The sequence below is a fragment of the Eschrichtius robustus genome, chromosome 5 (genome assembly GCF_028021215.1).
Source record: "Eschrichtius robustus isolate mEscRob2 chromosome 5, mEscRob2.pri, whole genome shotgun sequence".
Classification (NCBI taxonomy): domain Eukaryota; kingdom Metazoa; phylum Chordata; class Mammalia; order Artiodactyla; family Eschrichtiidae; genus Eschrichtius; species Eschrichtius robustus.
This window is the reverse complement of record NC_090828.1, coordinates 22,921,943-22,942,812: the sequence shown is the minus strand read 5'-3', so window position 1 is coordinate 22,942,812 and position 20,870 is coordinate 22,921,943. Positions and strand designations below refer to the sequence as shown.

General features: G+C 41.0%; 1 protein-coding gene across 1 annotated transcript in view; it reads left to right on the top strand.

Moving 5' to 3' along the window:
* Window positions 1–14,687, top strand: part of VWC2L (von Willebrand factor C domain containing 2 like) — a 151,965-nt gene extending 137,278 nt beyond the window's left edge. The window contains exon 3 of the mRNA XM_068543789.1: window positions 14,539–14,687. Within this exon, the coding sequence (XP_068399890.1) occupies window positions 14,539–14,687 (149 nt within the window). The remainder of the gene's footprint in view (window positions 1–14,538) is intronic.
* The last annotated feature ends 6,183 nt before the right edge of the window (window positions 14,688–20,870 follow it).

Here is a 20,870-nt window from a genome sequence, read left to right as displayed (position 1 = left end):
GGAATATGTCTTGTGCTCACTGTATCTCCAGGGATGTGCACAGTCTCTGGCATACAGGAAGGTTTCAATAAATGCTTTTGAATAAATGAATAAATAAACTATCCTTAATAGTTTATTTGCCAAACTGGCATCTGTCCATTGGCAATTTCTGGGAAGGCAACAGATTAAGGGGTATTTTTGAGATAAGAATGGTGGTATCTGCACCTGAGATAGACCACCCTGATCTCTCCTCTCTCCACCCTCCCCACCTCTAAATGTCTCCTCTAAATTAAGAAAAAATCATTTGCCCGGGCAAGAATAAAATCAAGATTTCTAGACTCCTAGGGGGGCAGGCCCTAGTCTATAATTGTATTTTATTTATTTGCTAGTTAGCACATGAAACTATTTTCAGAGAGCTCACTAGGCTTGTCAGTAATACTTTTACCATATAAAACCTCAATCATTTTCCAACCTGGAAATAAATGTTGGTGTCTAAAGTCCATTTACATTTATGATTAAAGGCCAGGGTCCCAGTGTGTGATCTGAGTGACCGTACAAAATCTATTCTTGGAGACAAAATAACACCTGTGAGTGTCTAGGCCCATCAGCGATGCAGAGAGTTCCTTTTAAATTTCACTTTTGGAGGCTGATATGCTGCAGCAATTCAAGCTTGGGCCAAACTGATTGTTTTTCTGGCTTAAATTGCATTGTGGACCTCAAGGAAAAGAACAGGAAGAGTTGGCAAATTTACAGCCTTTAAACAAAATTACCTTACCTTGAGGGGATTCCCTTAATATTGCTTCTTATAAATTTTTTTCTTTTCTTAAGAACTTTCCCATTTCACAGGAATTCAGAACGAAAAGTATCACACACAGGATCTGCTTCAAGCTAAAGTTCTCAAAACAGCGACATCTTTTTGATGTAAATTCCTCGTGTAATTGGGTACCAAAGCCAAAGTATAGACTGGGAGCTGGAATAACAGAGCTCAGAAACTGTTATTCATTTTCCATTAACACTCCAATTCTGTCAGCAAAACTAGTGTATTCTAATCTTAGGCCAGGAATCCATACCAGGAGGACTTCCAGTAAATACAAAACAATCTAGTGATTTTCAGAATCTATGGCTTCACTTCCCTTGTTCTCCAGTTTAACTCCTCGTCTACAATTTCAACCGCTCTCTTGTTAATATTTCCCATTCCTTTGCTCCTATCATCTCATGCCTGTCAAAACCCCAAAGCTGGAGAATAGCTAACCACTTAATATCCAGGGTACACTATCTACTAACTATTCTCGGTACTTTATGTGTATTAACTCATCTAATAATCTCAGCAATCCTATCAGATGTGTACTCTTGTTATTCCCAGTTCACAGATGAGGAAATGGAGAATAAGTGACTCGCCCAAGGTCACGAGGCTATTCAATGATGCTCTCTGCCTGGGGCACTCTTCCACAATATTGCTGGGCTCCAGTGGGAAGATCACAGGAGCAATCAAATGGGTACCACTGCAAATTATGGTCAGCATCCTCATCTGGACCCTCCCCCTGTTCGACAATTCCATTATGCTTCCCCAGGCTGCTATCTTTTTCATTCTTGGAATGACTCTGTCAACCCTCTCTCATCCTCATCTTCTCCCTTCACTCTCAGCAGATTAGTGTCCCTCCTACTTCCCAGAGAAAATAGAAATTATCAGAAAGAAACTCCTGTAGCTTCCTATTGCCTATTACAATGGAAGAAGTTCCCCCTCTCCCATCTGAGAGCACAGAATCCCGTGCCCTCCTGCTTTCTCAGGGACTCTGTTCTGTCAATTATCTTCCCCCCACATCCCACCTTTTTACATTCAGCTCTTCTTTCTCCCTGAGACTCTCTCACCAGCATTTAAACATATTTCTCTCTCTCTCATCTTAAATATCCTCCCTCAACTCTGGCCTCATTCAGCTACTGACCCGGCTTCCTTTATGTCCACCCCTCCCTCAGCCTTCTGGGCTTTTGCCTTTACTACTCCACAGAAAGTGCTCTTGTGAGTCACCAATAAACCTCTCTCAGCCCATATCTCATTTGCCATCTCAGCTGCATTCAACACTGCTGTCACTGCCCTTACCAGAAACATTTCCCTTCCTTTGCTTTTCTGACGCCATGTACTGTTAATTTTTTCTCCTTCCCCTTTGGAGACTTCATTTCAGTCACCTTAGTTGGCTCCAACTGTCCCATCTGCTGTCCTAGGCCCTCTTTCTTCTTGCCCTACAGCAAAAGCTCCAGGGACCCCTCATCCACTCCCCTGGCTTCAATTACCACTCGTTTGCCAGGGACACCCAACTCTTCCTGGCAGCTCAGTCAATTCTATTCTGCTATTCATCTCCACCTAGATGACTCGTGTGCATAAATTCAATGTTTCTAACACTAACTGCATTCTCTTTCCTCCAAATCCTGCTCCTTCATCAGTGTCCCATATCCTTGCTTGCATCAGGAACTTGAGGACCATCTTCTACCTCATTCCACACATTCGCTCCACCACCAAATCATGTTGATTCAATCTAAATGCTGCTCACATCCATTCACTTCTCTCCATTCCCATGGCCACCACCCTAGACTAGGCCACACTTACCTTTGCCTGGACTAATGTAAGAACTGATTCAATTGGTCTACTTTCTGCAGCAGGGCCCTCACCCCTGCTCCAGCTCATTATTTACATTGAAGCCAGCATAATCTAGTTGAAAAGTAAATCTGATGATGGCATGGTTTCAATGGCCCTCTAGAAGCAATCCAAAACTCCAAATATAGTTTTTTTTAAATACTAAGAAATTGCTCATACTTAGATCTCTTCTTTTATCTTTGGTTCCCCCCTTCCACTGGCTCTCTACTCTGCAGTACCTTAAATGCTTCCCTAAGAGCCAAGCTTCTGTTGCACTAAGGAGATGTTCACATGTAGCTCCTTTGCCTCCTCCCTCTCATTATCATCTATCACCTCCTCAAGGCATCTTCTCTGACTTCTAGACCAAATTAAATCCCCTTAATATGTTTACTCTTTATTTTTTACAAATTTTATCCCATTGTTATTTACATTCAGTATCTACTTTTGCCACATCCATATAGGAAGGAAATATGCCCACCTACTAAACATATATTTCTAGACTAGAAATATTCCTAGACTAGACTCAGTATACAGTGTGTGGACATTTATTTTTACTAATCTTGTCCTCATTTCTGTGCCACAGTTATTAGCTATCTACAGGCATTGTTAGATGAACATTAAAGAAAATGTCATTTTGTTTCTTAATTTACCCATGGCATGTCTAATAATTCATGACCATGAAAATCATGGAAATGTCAATAGGGCACCTTTGGTCATATGATCCACTAATGAACTAACCTGCTCACCACCTTTTTTTTTTTTTTCAGTTGCAAGACATTTTGTGTGTTTGAACATAGAAAATGAAAATGGAAAGTTTTCTGTTTCATCTCCGCTATGAAGTATGCTGTGTGGATGGGGTGTGTGTGTGTGTGTGTGTGTGTGTGTGTGTGTGTGTGTTGGTACCCACTTTGTTGACAAGCATACCCCACGTCCCATGCCCCTCCCCCACAGTGAGGATGCTACTTCCATTCTAGTACGTTCACTCAAGCATTTTAAGGAAATGAAAATAGGTTTGCAATCTTTTCATCAATGAGGTAGGCAGTTTTAAAGATGATACTAAATTCGTTGTCAGAGATAGAAAGTTTGTTGCTTAAAGAAATTCTATCTTTTATACAAAAGTTAGATAAAACTGAGTAGTACAATCTTTTCTAACCTGCTTCTATCCCAAAGATAAATATATATTATTTTCTTTCCAGTGATAACCAAATTGGTTTTGGAAAGTGAGGTCATTAAAGCATCCGAAATGGTTTCAAATGTCAAGTTTCACACATGACTCTGATTCTCAAAGCTATCGTGTGGATAAAAATCACACTTATCAAAGAAACACAATAATGACAGCTCAGAGGCCGATGCTGAAACCTGAAAGTAATTGAACCATTTAACCACCATTTTCTTGCTCAGAGTTTCTCCTCAGGAATGACCCACTGCTAAAAGCCTATGTAGCATGCTGAATTCACTGCCATTGGGATAAGCTTAGCCTATTTTGAGGCATCTTCTCAAACTCAGACTAACCACGCTATCTTCTACAGCTTTTAACCAAGCTCTGCCTTATCCTAAAGCAAATTTTAGCCTGCATCAAAATCACCTAGAATGTTTATTAAAACACAGAAACACAGATCTTGGACCCCATACCCATAGTTTCTGATCAGTAGGTGTCTGGTGGGGCTGGAGAATTTGCATTTCAAAGATATTCTCAGTGATACTGTTGATCAAGGGCGCATGTTTTGAGAACCCCTGTCTTAAAGTTATGCCCTTTTCCACAATACCTAGCATTCCTTCCTCCCAAATTATGTAAAAATTAGTTTCCTCTTGGCCATTCCTAAGACCTCTTCATCCTTTTGTAATTCCTTAGGGCCAGTACTGTCCCATAGAATTATCATGTGAGACGTACACTGAGTTTTAAATTCTCTAAACTTAGTTTCAAATTTAAGTAAATTTTCTAAAATTCAATTTTCTAAATTAGCCACATTAGAAAGTAAAAAGATGAAATTAATTTTATTGATACATTTTATTTAACTCAATATATCCAAAATATTGTCACCCAAGACATACTTTATATAAAAGATATTAATGAGTAATTTTACTCTTTTTCTCTTACGTTCAAAGACTTACTAATTCCTTGAAGTCTGATGTCTGTTTCTGACATTTACAGAGCATCTCATTTTGGACTAGCCATAGCTCAAGTGCTCTATAGGCGTATATGGCCAGTGGCTGCTATCATGGGCAGCAGTGCCATAGAACTTTAGAGTCAAGAAAACTGGGGCGGGCTTCCCTGGTGGCGCAGTGGTTGAGAATCTGCCTGCCAATGCAGCGGACACGGGTTCGAGCCCTGGTCTGGGAAGATCCCACATGCCGCGGAGCAACTAGGCCCGTGAGCCACAATTACTGAGCCTGCGCGTCTGGAGCCTGTGCTCCACAACAGGAGAGGCCGCGATAATGAGAGGCCCGCGCACCGCGATGAAGAGTGACCCCCACTTGCCGCAACTAGAGAAAGCCCTCGCACAGAAACGAAGACGCAACACAGCCATAAATAAAAAATAAATAAATAAAAATTAAAAAAAAAAAAAAAAGAAAGAAAACTGGGGCATTGAGGGCTCTTCATGGTCTGCCCACTTCTATGACTTCCACTACATTTTCTCAGTTTTAAGATGTACCTGACTGTCAGACACATTATCGATTTAACAGATTTTAAGGAAAAAAGGAACAATTACAGCATTAAATGTACACATTGATTTTAAAATGCATGTCAGTCTAAAACTTCTCTTTATTTTTGCACATAGAACTAAATATCTCATGATGCACTTGTTTTCCTCCTGCTACGTGTCCTATCCCCATCTCCTCCCCCATCAGCAATCCTTTCCTCCAGCAAGATAATCCACGTTAACAACTTAGTATTTGTGCTTCTTTATTTTTCCTCCATCCTCATATAATTCTATACAAATGCACACACAGAAGTTTGTCTATATTTGTTTTATTAAAATAGGATATTATACCCACTTCTCTGCATAATTCCTTTCTTATTCAATAATAACTCATGAAAATCCCTGCAAGTCAGCTAGAGGTTATAGTTCATTCTTTTTCATGGCTACAGAAGAGTCTATGAAGTGGAGTACCATAATTCATTCATTATTTCTGTTATTGCTGGGCATTTACACCTTATCCTTTTTTTAAGCACTACAAAAATGCTATAGAAAAGCAGAAACCTTTAGATAGATAGGTAGATAAATTGATCAATCCATAGATAGCTATCATTGCCTACTCTCTCTTTAAATTAGCTTGCAGGGACTTCCCTGGTGGCGCAGTGGTTAAGAATCTGCCTGCCTATGCAGGGGACGTGGGTTCCATCCCTGGTCCAGGAAGATCCCACATGCCATGGAGCAACAAAGCCCGTGCACCACCACTACTGAGCCTGCACTCTAGAGCCCACGCGCCACAACTACTGAGCCCTCGTGCTGCAACTACTGAAGCCGGCGCACCTAGAGCCCATGCTCCACAACAAGAGAAGCCACCGCAATGAGAAGCCGTGCACCACAACGAAGACTAGCTCCCACTCGCCGCAACTAGAGAAAGCCCGCGTGCAGCAACGAAGACCCAATGCAGCCAAAAATAAATAAATAAATAAATTTAACAAAACAAAATTTAAAACTAGATAGATAGATAAATAAATAAGTTAGCTTGCAATCTCTTTGTTAGCCTTTACCTTAGATATTCTCCCACCATATCTGGGCTCTTTCTCTCCAACAAATGAAACCAGTTGTCTGTACCATCCAAGCAAATCATTTTAAATCAATTTCCTAATGAATTCTTCCACAGTCAACAACTGGTTCAGACTAATATATCTCCCCTTAACTCTCCCCAGTCACGCTCTCTCTACTCAGCTGTTCTCTTCAACTGTCTGGCTTCCTGGTAAATACTAAACAAAGTTGGGGAAAATCCACATAGGAATGATTTTTTTGTTGTACATCTACTCACTTTGCAAAAAATATTGGTTGACATTAACCATATTAATTTCTTCACTGATATTTTAAAATTAAAAAAAGAAACACAGACTAGGAATCAAAGGTCCTGGAATCCATAAGCTACCCAAAGTAGCACAGATGGTAACTCAAGTAATAATAATAATGAGAATGATAAATAGCAACAACTAACATTTATTGTTAGTTCATGATAGGCATTGTTCTAAGTACTTTACATATGTTAATTCATTTGCTTCTTCAAAATCTCTATAAGGTAAATACTCTTATTATTTTAATATTATTCCCACTTTATGGCTGAGGACACCGAGATGATACCTCCAGTAAATGGCAGAAGGACTGAAATGTAGACAGTATGACTCCAGAGTTCTATCTGCTCACTTCAAAATAAAGCGCCTCACCTGGGAAATAAGTAAGTAGTAAATCACCTCACCTCCTCTCTGTTTGAAACTCAGTGCCCTCAGCTGTAAAATGGGTAGAGTAATACCAGCTCTTCCTACCTTTAGGATTGCTGAGAAGAAACATGAAAAACACTGAAAGCTCTAACAAGGGGAGGTCATCTGGTTTAAGGCTGGAAAATTGGGCTGAGACTATTTTATCATTTGAAGCAAAAACTAACCAGATAGTGTTTTATACAACAGCAAACCAAGCCATTTTCTGACCACACATATTCTTGTGAAGGTGAGACTGGACATACAGGGCCAGCTAATGCAGACTGTGAATGACGCCAGATTCTCACAGCTGCTGATTTGCCTGGAATTAGGAAAAAAGCAGCCAACCTTTACTTCTATTGTGTAGACTGACCGTGTCCTTCCTCTCTCTGCTCCAGTCTTCGGACTTGGCTTAATAGGAGCATCATGCTATAAATCTTACATACTTAAGGGCCGAAAAACTCTCCAGAGCCCTCACACTGCAATTTGTGTGGGAGTTCAGCAGTATTGAATTTTCAAATAAAATGATTAACAGGCTGATTAACAGGCTGCTCTAGGGCAGCCTCTGAGAAAACAATCCTTCCTGACTTGCCACCTTAATCCGAGGAAGCTTTTTGTTCTCAAGTTTAATAAAATAGTTGGAAAGTAACGTAGGGATGAGGGTCTAGAAGCAGATAGAGAGCGGCACCCCATTCTCCAGTCTGCAAGCTCCCTTAGCAACCTGAACCTCATCTCTGCTCTCCGTCCAGGCCTAAAAAGGCCATTGGAATGTGTTACTGGGGAGGTTTCAGTCACTTAGTTCAATTTTCACTGCAATCAGCTCTAATTACTGGTTGCTAGAAACATTTTCTCCAAGATTTTAATAGTCGGAAATGGGTTCACCTGATCGGAAGCCTATTTGCTTTTTGGTAGCACAATAACATCTGTCAGACTTCATGAAGCAGAGAATTAAAATCAGTTAAAAGGATGAACATAATCTAATCCAATTCAATCCCAGACTGATGCCTGCAAGCCTCCTATTTGCTGAAACAATGATTTAGATGCCCTGCCAAATAAATATAGGATGTTTATAGCCTAACACAATAGGAATCTGCCTCATTTATGCAGCAGGAAGATCGTTTACAGCCAATTTCTAAAAGACACCGAGCATCAATAACAAATTTTCAAATCAAGGCCAGAAATTGCAATACTCAAAAAAGGCCTGTCAAGCAATATGAAATTGTTGTCAGAAGGAGGGTTTTCAGGGACACCATATACCAGTTTATAATCCAGAAGCGCCTATAAAATGGTCATGACCAGCCTGGCTTTCCAAGTCTCTGGGAAGGAGGAGGTTTGGCTGTAAAGGAGACGTGGGGCAACAAGAACAGGGCTTCTCCTACTGAGGATCTCAGCGCCAGCCTGGTGGCCTTTGGAGACGATCGCTAGAGCCACACTTTTTCTCAGCTCCATCTGCTTCTTGGGAGCAATTCCTGCTTTGCACTTACGGAGAAGAGGCTGAATAATGCTGCTGGAGGGGCTCAATTCTCTGCCCCACAGGGACTGTGTAGCCAGACCTTCCCTTTACTTACACATGTGTGCATGCCCACACACACATACACAAACACACACACTTAAACAGGAATTTAAACATCCTAACCTTTTCCCTCTAATCCATCCCATAGCATCCCAGGTGCTATTAAAACTTGCAGGAAGTGAAAAGTAGCTCCTACTCACAGGAAGACTGACTTCTGGGACATAGCCTAGAAAAATGGCTCTGGGTCCCAGCTCAATCACTCACTAGCTGTGTGACTTTGAGAAAGTCATTGACACTTCTGTGTCTCATTGTCTGACCTATAATACACAGCAAATAGTAGCTCATGTGAGGAGGAAATAAGGTCGTGCATGAAAATTCTTAAAAAGAACTCCCAAGGTGTTCACTGAATTCGTTGTTGCCAACTGGATCTGGATCTCATCTGAGCTTCCTACAAGAGCAAGCTGGGGAGTCAGGAACAGGAAAGGGTACCATTCTGGCTGACATTTGGAGTGATAGGACACATAAAAAAGCCTCTCCTCGAGGAAAGTAGTCAGAATAAGACGGTTGGTATTTAAGCTCTCCCATTATCTAGCTCTCTGCCTTTTATCAAGTCCCTTAATCTCTCTGAGCTTTACTTTCCTCATGTATGCAATGGGATTCATGATGACACCTTACAGCATTACGGTGAATATGAAACAAGAAAACATATACGAACATGTTCTCTAAACTCTAACGAATGTTCCTTCCCTGGGTCTAGGCCCTCAACTACACTGTCTTGTTTATTTTCTTCATAGCTCAGAATGACTTGAAATGTCCTGTTTGTTTTTCTACTGTTTGTCTGATTCACCCCACTAGAATGTCAACTCCCCGAAGGCAGGAACTCTGTCTTAACAGCTGTATCACTCACGCTTAGAGTGGTCTTTTTCTGAATATTTGTTACCTGATTGCTAGACAAGCGTACTGGCAGTCAGCCCCAGAGAAAACATTTTGAAGCAGATGAAATCTGCCCTCATTGACCCCTCTCCCCATCCATCTTAGCATCCGAAATGAACAACTGCCTCCTTCCTGTGACTGGGGAATCCTCTATGTACGAAGAAAGTCTCTCTCTCCCTAGAGAAGCTACAAATGCCAGGTACCCACCTCCCAGCCTCCCTTGCAGCTAGGGTGCAGGAATTTGACTGGGCTCTGTCCCCAGGCTCACCCACTGCACACTTTCCGCTGAAAGCTAGTGACTTCAAGAAGAACTACACAATCCTCATCCTGGCAGGACTGGTCAGGGAGCTAGCGCTGCTGATGGTCCTCATAGCCGCATCCAGGGTCCTGGGTTGGGAATACTGATGGAGCAGGCTGCTATATCTGCACCCAAGGTGTGTCTTCACTGGGTCCTATCTGTGGCATGATATTGGCCCTTGCTCCTGATTGTATTACCTCCGAGCATGGTTCTTTGGGCTATTCTGGATATTCTCTAGATACAACTTTAATTAGTGCTTTTATGCTTGACTTATCCAGGACTGGTTTGTTGCTTGACTGATAGGATCCTCCAATTCCCCAAACAGCCCAGTATCTCCATCAGATTAAAAGTGACCCTGGTCCCCTAAGAGACTCCAGCTAAACTGTCTTCCTAGCAATTAGCTGCTCCCCCCCAACAACCCTTCTCCTTTTCCCAGATCAAATTGGACGTTTCCTGGTGCTTTTTCCCTTAGGACCTTACTTTCTATAAGGGGTAATCTGATCAGTTAATTCAAGCCGATGTGTTAATTGCTGATGCTAATTTAATATTACCCCAGCATTTTCGCAGATACTTTTAATGCCTCAGAGCAAAGGAGAAAGGAATCACACAGTGGCCAGGGCCTGTGAGGGTTCTACTCTTTGTCTGCAATCTCAAAGGTCCTACCTCCACTGAGACATCATGGACAGTCCAAAGATGGGTGCATTGTGGACCAATCACATGGTGACCCTGGTGCAGTTTATGGAATCAGTCTTTACTTCATGATTATAGACGTGCCTGCATATACACAGATGCTTATGTGTGCGCATACATACACACACACACGAACCCCTACCTAAATACTTCATTGGCTTCCCATTGCTTTTAGAATGAGGAGCAAAATCTTTAACATACCCAGTAATGCCCTGAATCCTGAGCCTTAACCTAGTGATATAAATGATTATATCATTTGGCTCTCAGGTGGGGGGAGGGGCAGTTAAAAATCCTGATTTGTAGCATTTGCTGATTTTAGTGGCATAAATACTTCCCAAATGTTAATTTCAAGCTACCAAAATAATATCAACAAGGTTATAAAATTCCTGAATATTTAATAATGGCTCTCTCAAGCCAACAGGAGCCCCCAGTTCCAGAACACCCCTGTTTTCCCAGCCACTTCTCAGTACACTCATCGTTCTAAACCCATTGGCTTTTCAACTTCCAACTTCCCCAATGGGTCAAATATTTCTATATTACTAGGGCTAGGCCTTATATATATGTAAGGCTGGATCTATAAGTTCAGAAAATAATTTTGCTTCCAATATATAACTAGCTAGTTCATACTATTTCATTCAGTTAAGCAAACACATACTGAGTTTTTAATATTTGCAAGACACAGTATTAGGCCTGGACCATCAGAAATAACAGATACTCCGTTCCTGTTTTCAAGGAACTGATGATTTCAATCTACCTGACAAAGGAGACCTCCTGTGTTCTGAAAGGTCTCTGAGAGAGAAGGCCTCACCACACTATTGGCAACTGCCACACTCAATTCTCAGTTCGCTGAGTAATTTGTGTGTGTGCTTCTAATTCCTTGAGAATCAATGCATCTCCATTTCCTCTTATTCTGGGTGTCAGAAGAAAGAACATTTGGTCACCATTCTTCACATAATAAGCCTTCACTCCCTGAGAGTTATTGAGTTATACCTTTGTCTTCTCTTTCTAGATTAAATAATTCCAATCCCTTTAACCTTTTCTCAGAGGTCCTATTTGCCAGCCTTCAGTTTAATCATTTTCACTGCACCCTCTGGAGTCTCTCCAAGTCTTCAGCATTAAAATTTGTTGCTTTTGCCATTGACCTCACTCTTCTAAGCAACTTATTCTTTCACGTAAACCCAGACAAAAGGAAAGCAGCCCCCAAATAAAAGGAAGAGAGTAGACAGAAGGACAGATTTCCTATGTAAGGAATTCATGTAGGACACTCACACGCTGCAAGCAAATAGCATTTATTGTCACCACTATTAAGGAAAAAGGGCCAAGACCAGAAGAATTTCTAAACAGTGCCAACCATTTTGCTTGACAATTATCTAAATTACTTTTAAGCAGATAAGGCTATTAACAAGCAAATTTGGGGCTTGCTTTAGTTACACCTGAAGTTCTCAGACGGGTGCTTATAAAATCACTGTTAATGAGATCAAACAGGAGTTTTTGATTCTGTACAATACCTCTGGCTGCCAAGTAGACTGTCCAGAGGTTACTATGTCATTTACAGGCAGCGCCTTTGACTGGTCAATCCTGGCAAAGTGCAAAGGATCTTTCATTTCATTCTGTCAATCAATAGAAATTAATATTTCCTGAGCTGAGAGTGCAGGAATTCTAAATGAGTTTTAAGAAATGATGTACAGAGGCTGATCAAATACATGCTGATCACTGTATGGTACCAACATATGCCAAAAGGGGCAGATACGAAAACCAGAGCTCTAGTAAAAACCCTCTTCAAGATAAGTATGATGACTTAGAAATCTCTTTTTACCAAGATCCCTCCCTGCCTTTTTCTCTTATTGTTCCACTAAGATGAACCTGCCCCCTGTGAGCCAGTAGTGTGCCACACACACACACACACACACACAAAGAGAGAAAAACAGAGAGAAAAGGAGCAGGGGGGGGAGAGGGGGAGAGGGGGAGAGAGAGAGAGACAGACAGAGGAGAGAGAGTGTGTGAAGATTCTACTGACACATTTCCAAATGCTTTCAAGAAGCTGGGAAAACTCTTTCTGGGTAACATTCTACATATTCTGTTTCAGGGACTTCTTTGTTTTGGAGCCACTATTTAGAAAAAATAAATTATTTTCCCATCTGGAAAAGTTAAAAGTATACAATTAGGGTAAAAACAGTTGGTTGGATATGGAGAAGTGGAAAGAGAGAAACTATTGCCTTCTCTGGGCTAGTTCTGGGAAAACAGTTGTTAGTGTTCATCTAGTTCAATTTCTGAAGCTAGTATGGCTGTGGTCAGACCCTGTCTGGCTGAGAACCAGCAGGGCTGAGAGAGGTCCTGTCAACAGCAGCCATGGGAGAACCAGCTACATTCTGAAAAAAACTCCTTGCCAAGTTCTCTAATAACAGAACAAATTCATGATTTGGTGTGGAATTTTCTCAGGGAGGTGTAGACCCAAAGACAGTTCAGTCTATCAAACAATGACTTAAACGCTAAGACTTATGGAATTGATATAGTGATCCTTAAATAATCGGCAATTAAGATGGCCAAGAGCTTATAACCACAGCATCTTAAGAAGAAGCACCTCCTGGGCGAAAGAAGACAGTTCACTAAGCTGTTTAATTTATCCGTGTGGACCCATTATATCCCTCCTATTCTTGCTGGCTCTTCACGCCCAGGCACACGCCCCAGGTGTCTGTCCACCTGAGTGAAGGAAAGGCATAGGTATACAAACGCAGCTGGTAAATAAATGCACAGTTGAGCTCCGGGAGCTCTGAAACAATGGTGATTAAAGCTGTAGCATATTGAATAGTTGTGTGTTGAGAAATCGTCATTGTAATGTAATAATTACCATTTTTAGAAAGGCAAGATTCCAATTATGAAGTGAACTACAAACCACCCCGATTTCATTTATTTCATGGTAAAGATAGTCTCGTAAATTCTTATCAAGTGGTAAGCAAATGAAAGTAGGGCACTGATGTCAATGTATGTTGCCATGTTACTTTGTAGTGGTAATGGCAAGTGGCCAATAATGCTGGATGAATAAATCACTAGTAGACACAACTCAGTGCTCCCTCCCTTTATCTAAATACGTACCTCAGAGACTTATACCAAATCGTTTCTAAGAAACAGCAATTTGCATCACTCTGCTATAATCCACTGCACCTTGGGAAGAAAACTTTATCTCATTTGAATTTGAGAAATAATATCACCAATACCGAACATGTGCATTTCTACATTGGGAAGGTTAAAAGAAAACAAAAACCAAAGGAAAAAAAAAAAGAGAAAATAAAAGGAAAGTAAGGGAAAGGGGAGAAAGACAAGAAGTAAACAACAGATTGGTGAATTTTAAAAATCATCCATCTTTAACGAGCAAGTGACATTTTCAGTAAAGCTTTTCTGAATCTGAAAAAGTAAAATAAAATTCCTGCTGACTTTCAAAAGCCAAACCTTTGGGTCATTCTTTAAAAAAAACAGATAGCCAGCAGATTAAAGGAACTCCATTTACAAAAATCAAATGAACCTCTAACAAAGCTTGTTTGGGACATGAATAAATCATCTGGTCATGAATTATTCATTGTTATCAAGAAACAAGCTGGGATTCCAGGAACTGGGCTTAGGGAAGTGCTAAAACCAGGGAGGGAGTGAGTTCATTGCCTCAAACCCACCATGGGAAGGGAGAGGACAGGCCACAGGGTACTGACAAGTGACGCTGACCATCCTAGATGGTTTCAGGGGACACTTCGGCAGCATTTACACCCCAGAGCATAAAGCAAATAGAGTTTAATCCTTACCTTGCTTTAGAAAATCGCATGTACTTAGTAACAGACCATAAGACATTTTGAGCATTGGATCTTTTTTCTTTTGAATGCGTGACATACATGGGGAATGTGAGCTGTATGCAAAAGACAGTAGGAGTTAAAAGTTTGCATTTAAGGGAGATGACTGGAAAATTCCTTAAAGATACACTGTTAAGAGTAGTCTGACCTACTCGTTCATGGCTTTGGGGGTTGGATTCTTTTTATTGGGGTCGGGAAGAAAGAAAGGGAGCCTCTCAGACTTAATCAACTAATCAGCCTATGTATGTGTTCCAGGTCCAAACTGCTTTGCAGGAACTACGATCATTCCGGCTGGCATTGAAGTGAAAGTGGATGAATGTAACATCTGTCACTGTCACAACGGGGACTGGTGGAAGCCCGCTCAGTGTTCAAAACGCGAATGCCAAGGCAAGCAGACTGTGTAGAAGATTCCCACCCGATGACGAGCTCTTAGGAGAGGCTGCTATGGCTTCTACACCGCACATGTTTAAAACAAGAGAAAACAAAACAAACTCCTGCCAACTACAACAGGGTCACCAGCAAAACCTTTTAGGGTTGACAAAAGTGAATATTTTACTAAGAGGAAATTTCTCTCTTTCTTTCTTGCTATATAAAATATATATATAGCATATAGCTATCAAAACTGCTTTTGTAATTATCCATGCTTGATGGTGACTTGACAGCTGGATTTCTGGAACAAAAAGAAAGAAATAGCCTTGTACAGGTTTCTTCTCTGGTGACACCTCTGGCCTGCCAGCTCACCATCTACTGACTTTCTCCATCTTTACTCTTCTGTAAACCTGGCATTTTTCTCTTGGAGTGATTTATTTTTTCCTCCTTAGAGTCTAAGGGGCCAGATTTGACTGCACAGTAAGGTTTTGAGTTGTGTCAAATAAGCTTCAGTAAAGCAGTGTCAGGAGTGAGGACCCTCCTGATTAGGAAGATGCAAAAGCATCCAAGCAATCACTCCCCTCGAGTGAATCTTGCCCTGCAGGGTCAGAAGAGAGACGTGCACATATATGGACCCACTGCTGGGCTGGGTGGGGAACTGGGGCTCAGTGAATTACGCGGGGACTCACAATTTGATTCTTACAAACCACACATTTCATTCACAAAATTTTGAAACTGCCAATCAAAAACTAATATGTGACGAATACCATGAGCTTGACTAAAGAATCCAAAGGGAGACAGGTATTCAAAATTGCAGCATCAATCACCAGACTTTCTCATGATGCTGAATTTAAGTTCGGCTTATAACGAAACACACTACACCCACTCTGTCACCTGGCACGATAAATACCAGAACCAGGGTGAATAGCCCCACTGTGAATCTGAATCCTTCTGGCCTTTGAGTTCAGATTTGGCTGAAAGCCAGTCACATACACAGGCAGTTTTTCTAGTTCGGGACTGTGTTTGCCATGTTACAGTAACGACCGCTCAGCCCTCTGTCTAAAACATAGATTCAGGACACTCTTTCCACCTCAAGTGCTGATTTAAAGATTAGGGTAGAGTGAGTCTTGCACAATACAATTCCATTTGTTGAACATTTTTTAAAATGTATATATTAGACACTGAACAATTCAAATGAACCTTTGAAGAGTCTCAAGGTTGCCCTGGTAATGCTGCTAGTATAGTAACAGAAAAAATAAAATACACAGGGTATCTGATGCCACCTCTATTCAAGTGCAAATTTAACAATTCTGAAACCACATGGCATAGCTAGTCACTTATTCCACTCTCCTGTCTTGAAAACCCTGGCACAGATCTGGTAGGGTCCTTGAGGAACCTTGAAGGTTGTCTTCATTACCAATGTTCTTTCTTTTCCTGCTCCCACTCCCACCTGGGCTTGGCCATAGCTCCAGTGGAGTTGCCGCATTCCTGTACAAGGTTTCTCAACCTCAGCGCTACTGACATTTGGGGCCAGACAATTAATTGTCACTGGGAGCTGTCCTGTGCATTTTTAGGATGTTTAGCAGCATTCTTGGCTTCCATCCACTAAATGCCAAGATCAGTACCCTAACTATAGTAACAGAATGTCTCTGGACGTAGCCAAATGTCCCCAGGGTGTTACAAGGGGGCAGAATTTCACCTGGTTGAGAAGCACTGGTCTAGAATAATCAGTACAGAGTGGTTTTCTACCGGGGGTGGGGGAAGTACCAGGCAAGGTCTGGCTGAGGCTGTGGCTTTGGTGAGCCTCTGAGCCCTTGCAGACAGGCACATCAGCAGCCCCGAGGGGATGGGTCCGTCTCCTCCAAAGGGAGTGATGCTTCACCGCCACAGGTCCACCCTCAGGACACACATCTCTTTAGTCTCATCAACTGGGTTTTCCTTTAAAATCGTCAAGCCTCTCCTCCCTGGAAGCTCCTCCCGTCATCAACAAAGAGTCGCCATTTCCAAAATGAATGTGTTGACGAGTTGGACCTGACACTTCTCACACACACTGTGCTTGTGTTCTGATACCCATAGTCAGGCCGGCACCATCCGAGGGAGAACATCAAGCTGCCTTCCCTTAGAACACCAATTCGCAGCAAGGGTGGTGCTTTTCAGTTGCCACCCTGGATACATCATAAAGACAGTCATGAATCATTCATGAACAATTCTGCATGATTTATTCCTGCACTTCAAAGTAAAGGCACTCCACACTTCAGCTTGTTTCTAGACAGAGATGTATTATAGAGCTTTCTTTGCCCTGAGGTTGCCTACTGCCAGCCTCAAAAATCTTCACTCTTGGAAAGAAAGAATAATAATGACAGGAATAAGGTTTGAAACCCAGAAAACATCATTAATAGAGCCATGTTTCATAGTACCCTATCTATTATTAAGGAGTTACTATGTCCTTTGTAGAAAACAGAAGGCGAGAGCAACTGGGAAGCCAGGGTACAGAAATTTTGCATCAAAGGCTGGGCACAGTGAGAGTCACAACAAGGATTTTCGAGAATGGAGTATAATACCCACCAAGAAACTCTCTTCAGAGAGTTTGCAGAATGAAGGCTGTTCAGCAGCCTCTGTTACCAGCCACAGAGAGGGATTATTTTATTCTTGTCCTTGGATTTTTTTTTCCCTCTCAGAATCTCACTACAAGCTGTTTCCTTTAAGACTTTGTAGCACTGACATTTCTCCCCCTTTAGGGAGAGATGAACCTATACTGTGACAGAATTTCTCATAAACTGATAAACACTTTACAACTTCCTTCTACCCACGTCATTGAGATATCCTTTCCAAACTCTGAACAACAGAGTTCTGGTTTCATCTGTTGTTGTTTTTTTTTTTTTTCTTTTGAAAGCTTTGTTTGCAGCTACCCCATCACCTCTACCCTCCTACATCTCCTCCGCCTTTGGTTCTTGGCTTTAACTACAGCTCTGTTTAAATAAGGGATCAACATCCTGATTGTCAGCTAATGCCTGTTAAAAAAACGATTCAGTTTCTAAAATCTTTGAAAAATGGTGTGCCTGAAAAACTAGTGAGAAAAAAAAAAAAAAAACACTAAACACTCAACTGTAAAAAGGGGATTCTAGCAACAATATTTGATGTGTAAAAGAATATATTATTAAAAAACTATTTTGTTAAATATAAAGTGTGTTAACCAGCAAACACGGTTTGTGGTATATTTTCCTTCCTAAATTTCTCCCTTCTCCATACTCTTCACTTAATGACTAATTCTCAGTGACTTCTATCATCTGAAAATACATGTGTTGTTAGAGCTATATTCAATTAGAATTAGGCATCAGCTTTAGCATTTGTCTGAGTATATTTTCATTTTTCATAATAGAAGGCAAGGCTGATTTAGGGATCAGAGAGGAACCCAAACCAGCAGTGAGAGGGTAAGTGATAGGAAAAATATTTCCCTGACCCAGATCCATGCACACTACTAGTGATAATCTGTAATTTTTGAAGGCTTACTCTGTGGCAGGCCCTGTGCTGTGCCCTGAACCTTTTCTATTCAATCCACACAGCACAGCTACGAGACAGGGACTCTTATTATCTCTGCTTTGCTGTTGAGGAAACCAGAATACGAAGAGGTTAAATGCTTTGCCCAAGGTCACAGGATCTTAAGTGGCAAAGCAGAAATTTTTTACTGTAGAAGTTTTCCGTCATACACAAAAATTGAGAAGATCGTATAAGGAACCTCCACTTACCCATTGCCAAGATGCAACAGTTCTCAAGGTTCTGCATAATAGTTCATCTGTTTTTTTCCCTTGAGTATTTTAAAGCAAACATCCGGCATATCATTTCATCCCTACATCATCAAAGAGAGTAATCATCTCCTTGAAAAAAGGGATAGTTTTTACCAAACCTAACAAAATTAATAATTTCTTAATATCATCAATATCCAGTTTATATTCAAATTTCTTAGATTTTTCTAAACTACAGGGGAGGAGGGGTGTTTGCATGATCCAAAGCAAACCATCTGTAACATTGCATTTGGTCGTTATGCCTCCTAAGTCCACAGTAGGGATATGAACCCTGCCAACACACAGCTGTGAACTCTGACAGACGCCTGGGTCTGTTGTTGTTATCAGAGGGGTTGTGCTGGGGAAAATTACTCTTTTAAAGTCCATGTTAAACTCCTCCTTAGACTCTAAGCAGGGCAAGCAGTAGGCAAGAGGCTTTCTACCAATAGGGGCAACAAAGCCCCAGACCGAGAACCATTTCCAATGACCAGCACCCAGAGGACGCTGCCTTTTATACATGTGTAAGCTTGCTTTCCTTACGGAGTAAGAGCAAACTGTTATTCTCCTTCTCCTTGAGACAAACATACGGCCTAACAGAGTAAAGCTGAACAATACTTTATAAATTGCCATCATCTACTGCATTGTTGGAGGAAGAAAGAAAAAAGCCAACCACTAAGAAAACATAAGCATGGCATCCCCACATACACGGTTACACACCCCCGGCTCCACCAACATTTTCTTAAAACAAGATTAGACTATCGTGCTTTTCAGTTTCCCATCCATCCAACTCTCTTTCCCCCTATGCCCCTTGCAAAGGATTGTTTACAGTTCATTTCTGATTCAACTTTCATGGAAGGGCACTTCAAAGCATAGGAGAGAAAGCTATGAACTGAGACAGTCCTGGGTTTGTTGTTATTTCAGGGTTTATGTTGGTAATATTACTCTTTTAAAGAAAGGTACCTTCATGATGTTGAAGGACAAATGCTATCTCTGAGTTGGCAACCTTACCTATACTTTCTTACTCTGTTTATAAGGGATTTATACCTCCAACTGGGGGGATAGTCTTATCAGTGAGCCTCAAACTGTACTATCTGGTATGAACACCGGATTCGCCCTGATCAACCTTATAGACCCAGAAGGCATATTGTTCTTTTGATGAGCTAGTGCCTTAGTGCCTCTCACAGAATAAGAGTTACACACATTGAGTTAAAGGAGCTTCTTTAATGTTAAGGATTCAAAATTTGTTTTATATGCCAAGCATTTTCAGTTGTGGTAATGACTTAATGGTTTTCTCTTTAAATTTGAAAATCTTGAACTCATAGTTCTTTGAAGCCCAAACTTCAATTTAATTTATCCCAGTGCTTACCTTACTCCCTGGCTTTGAGTAGGGACCCTTTTTAAAAAGCTGTACTAAAAAAAATAAAAAATAAAATATAAATAAATAAAAATGAAAAGCTGTACTTTTAAAATTAATTTTCAGTTTTAAAGCCTTTCAAATCAATAGTTATGTGAGGTGGCGGAGGAATTCGGATATAAAGTTCAGCTATTCAGCTACCACGTCTTGAGCCCCTTCTGTGCATCAGATACTATATTGGCTACTTTACAAGAGATAATGACTTACATTCATCAGCTCAACCGTTCTGATAACTATCATGAAATCATGCACTAGCATTCCCATTTTGCAGACTGGAACAGTGAGGTTCAGAGAAGTTCAGTCATTTTCACAGGCTCGCCCAATTTCATATCAGGGCTGTAAGTATTAAACAGAATGCTACCCATAAAATAGCTTAGAATAGAGCCTGGCACATAAGAAGAGTCTATTATGTGTCAGCTATCATTATGAGGTTATGGTATGATAAAAGAAATCTCATGGATAAGGTAGCCCTAGGTTTGGATCGTGAAGCTTGAGTAAAAGACAGGCAGGAATTTGGGGTTTGCTATTGGCATATTTAAAAATAAATAGTATCTTTGGAGTGTGACAAGCAGTCAGGTGTGATTTGAGTGTGAGGTTGAAGATGGTGGGACATGGTGAAAGATGTGTCCAGGAAGGAAACCTAGCTGTCGGGTGATGGAAAATCATGCTCAGAAAATTGGACTTGGTTCTTATTGATACTGTGGATTAATTAACATCAAAAAGAGGGTGACACGGCCACATGTAAGTCTTAGAATAACAATTCTGACAGCAGAATGAGGGACGGGATGGGGTCTAGTGAGAGAGAAGTGGGGACGCTAAGGAGAAGCAATTACAAGAGTCCAGGAAGGAATAATGAGGATCTGATCTGGTAGTGGCGACCCTCGAACAGACTGGTTGGGACAAGACTTCATGGAGGAACAAATGGGAGTCAATAATTAAAATAGCCCACATTTCTAGTTCAGGTGATTAGCAGGATATTGATGCTAATAACAACCACCAAAAGCATGGAGCTCATGCTTTCT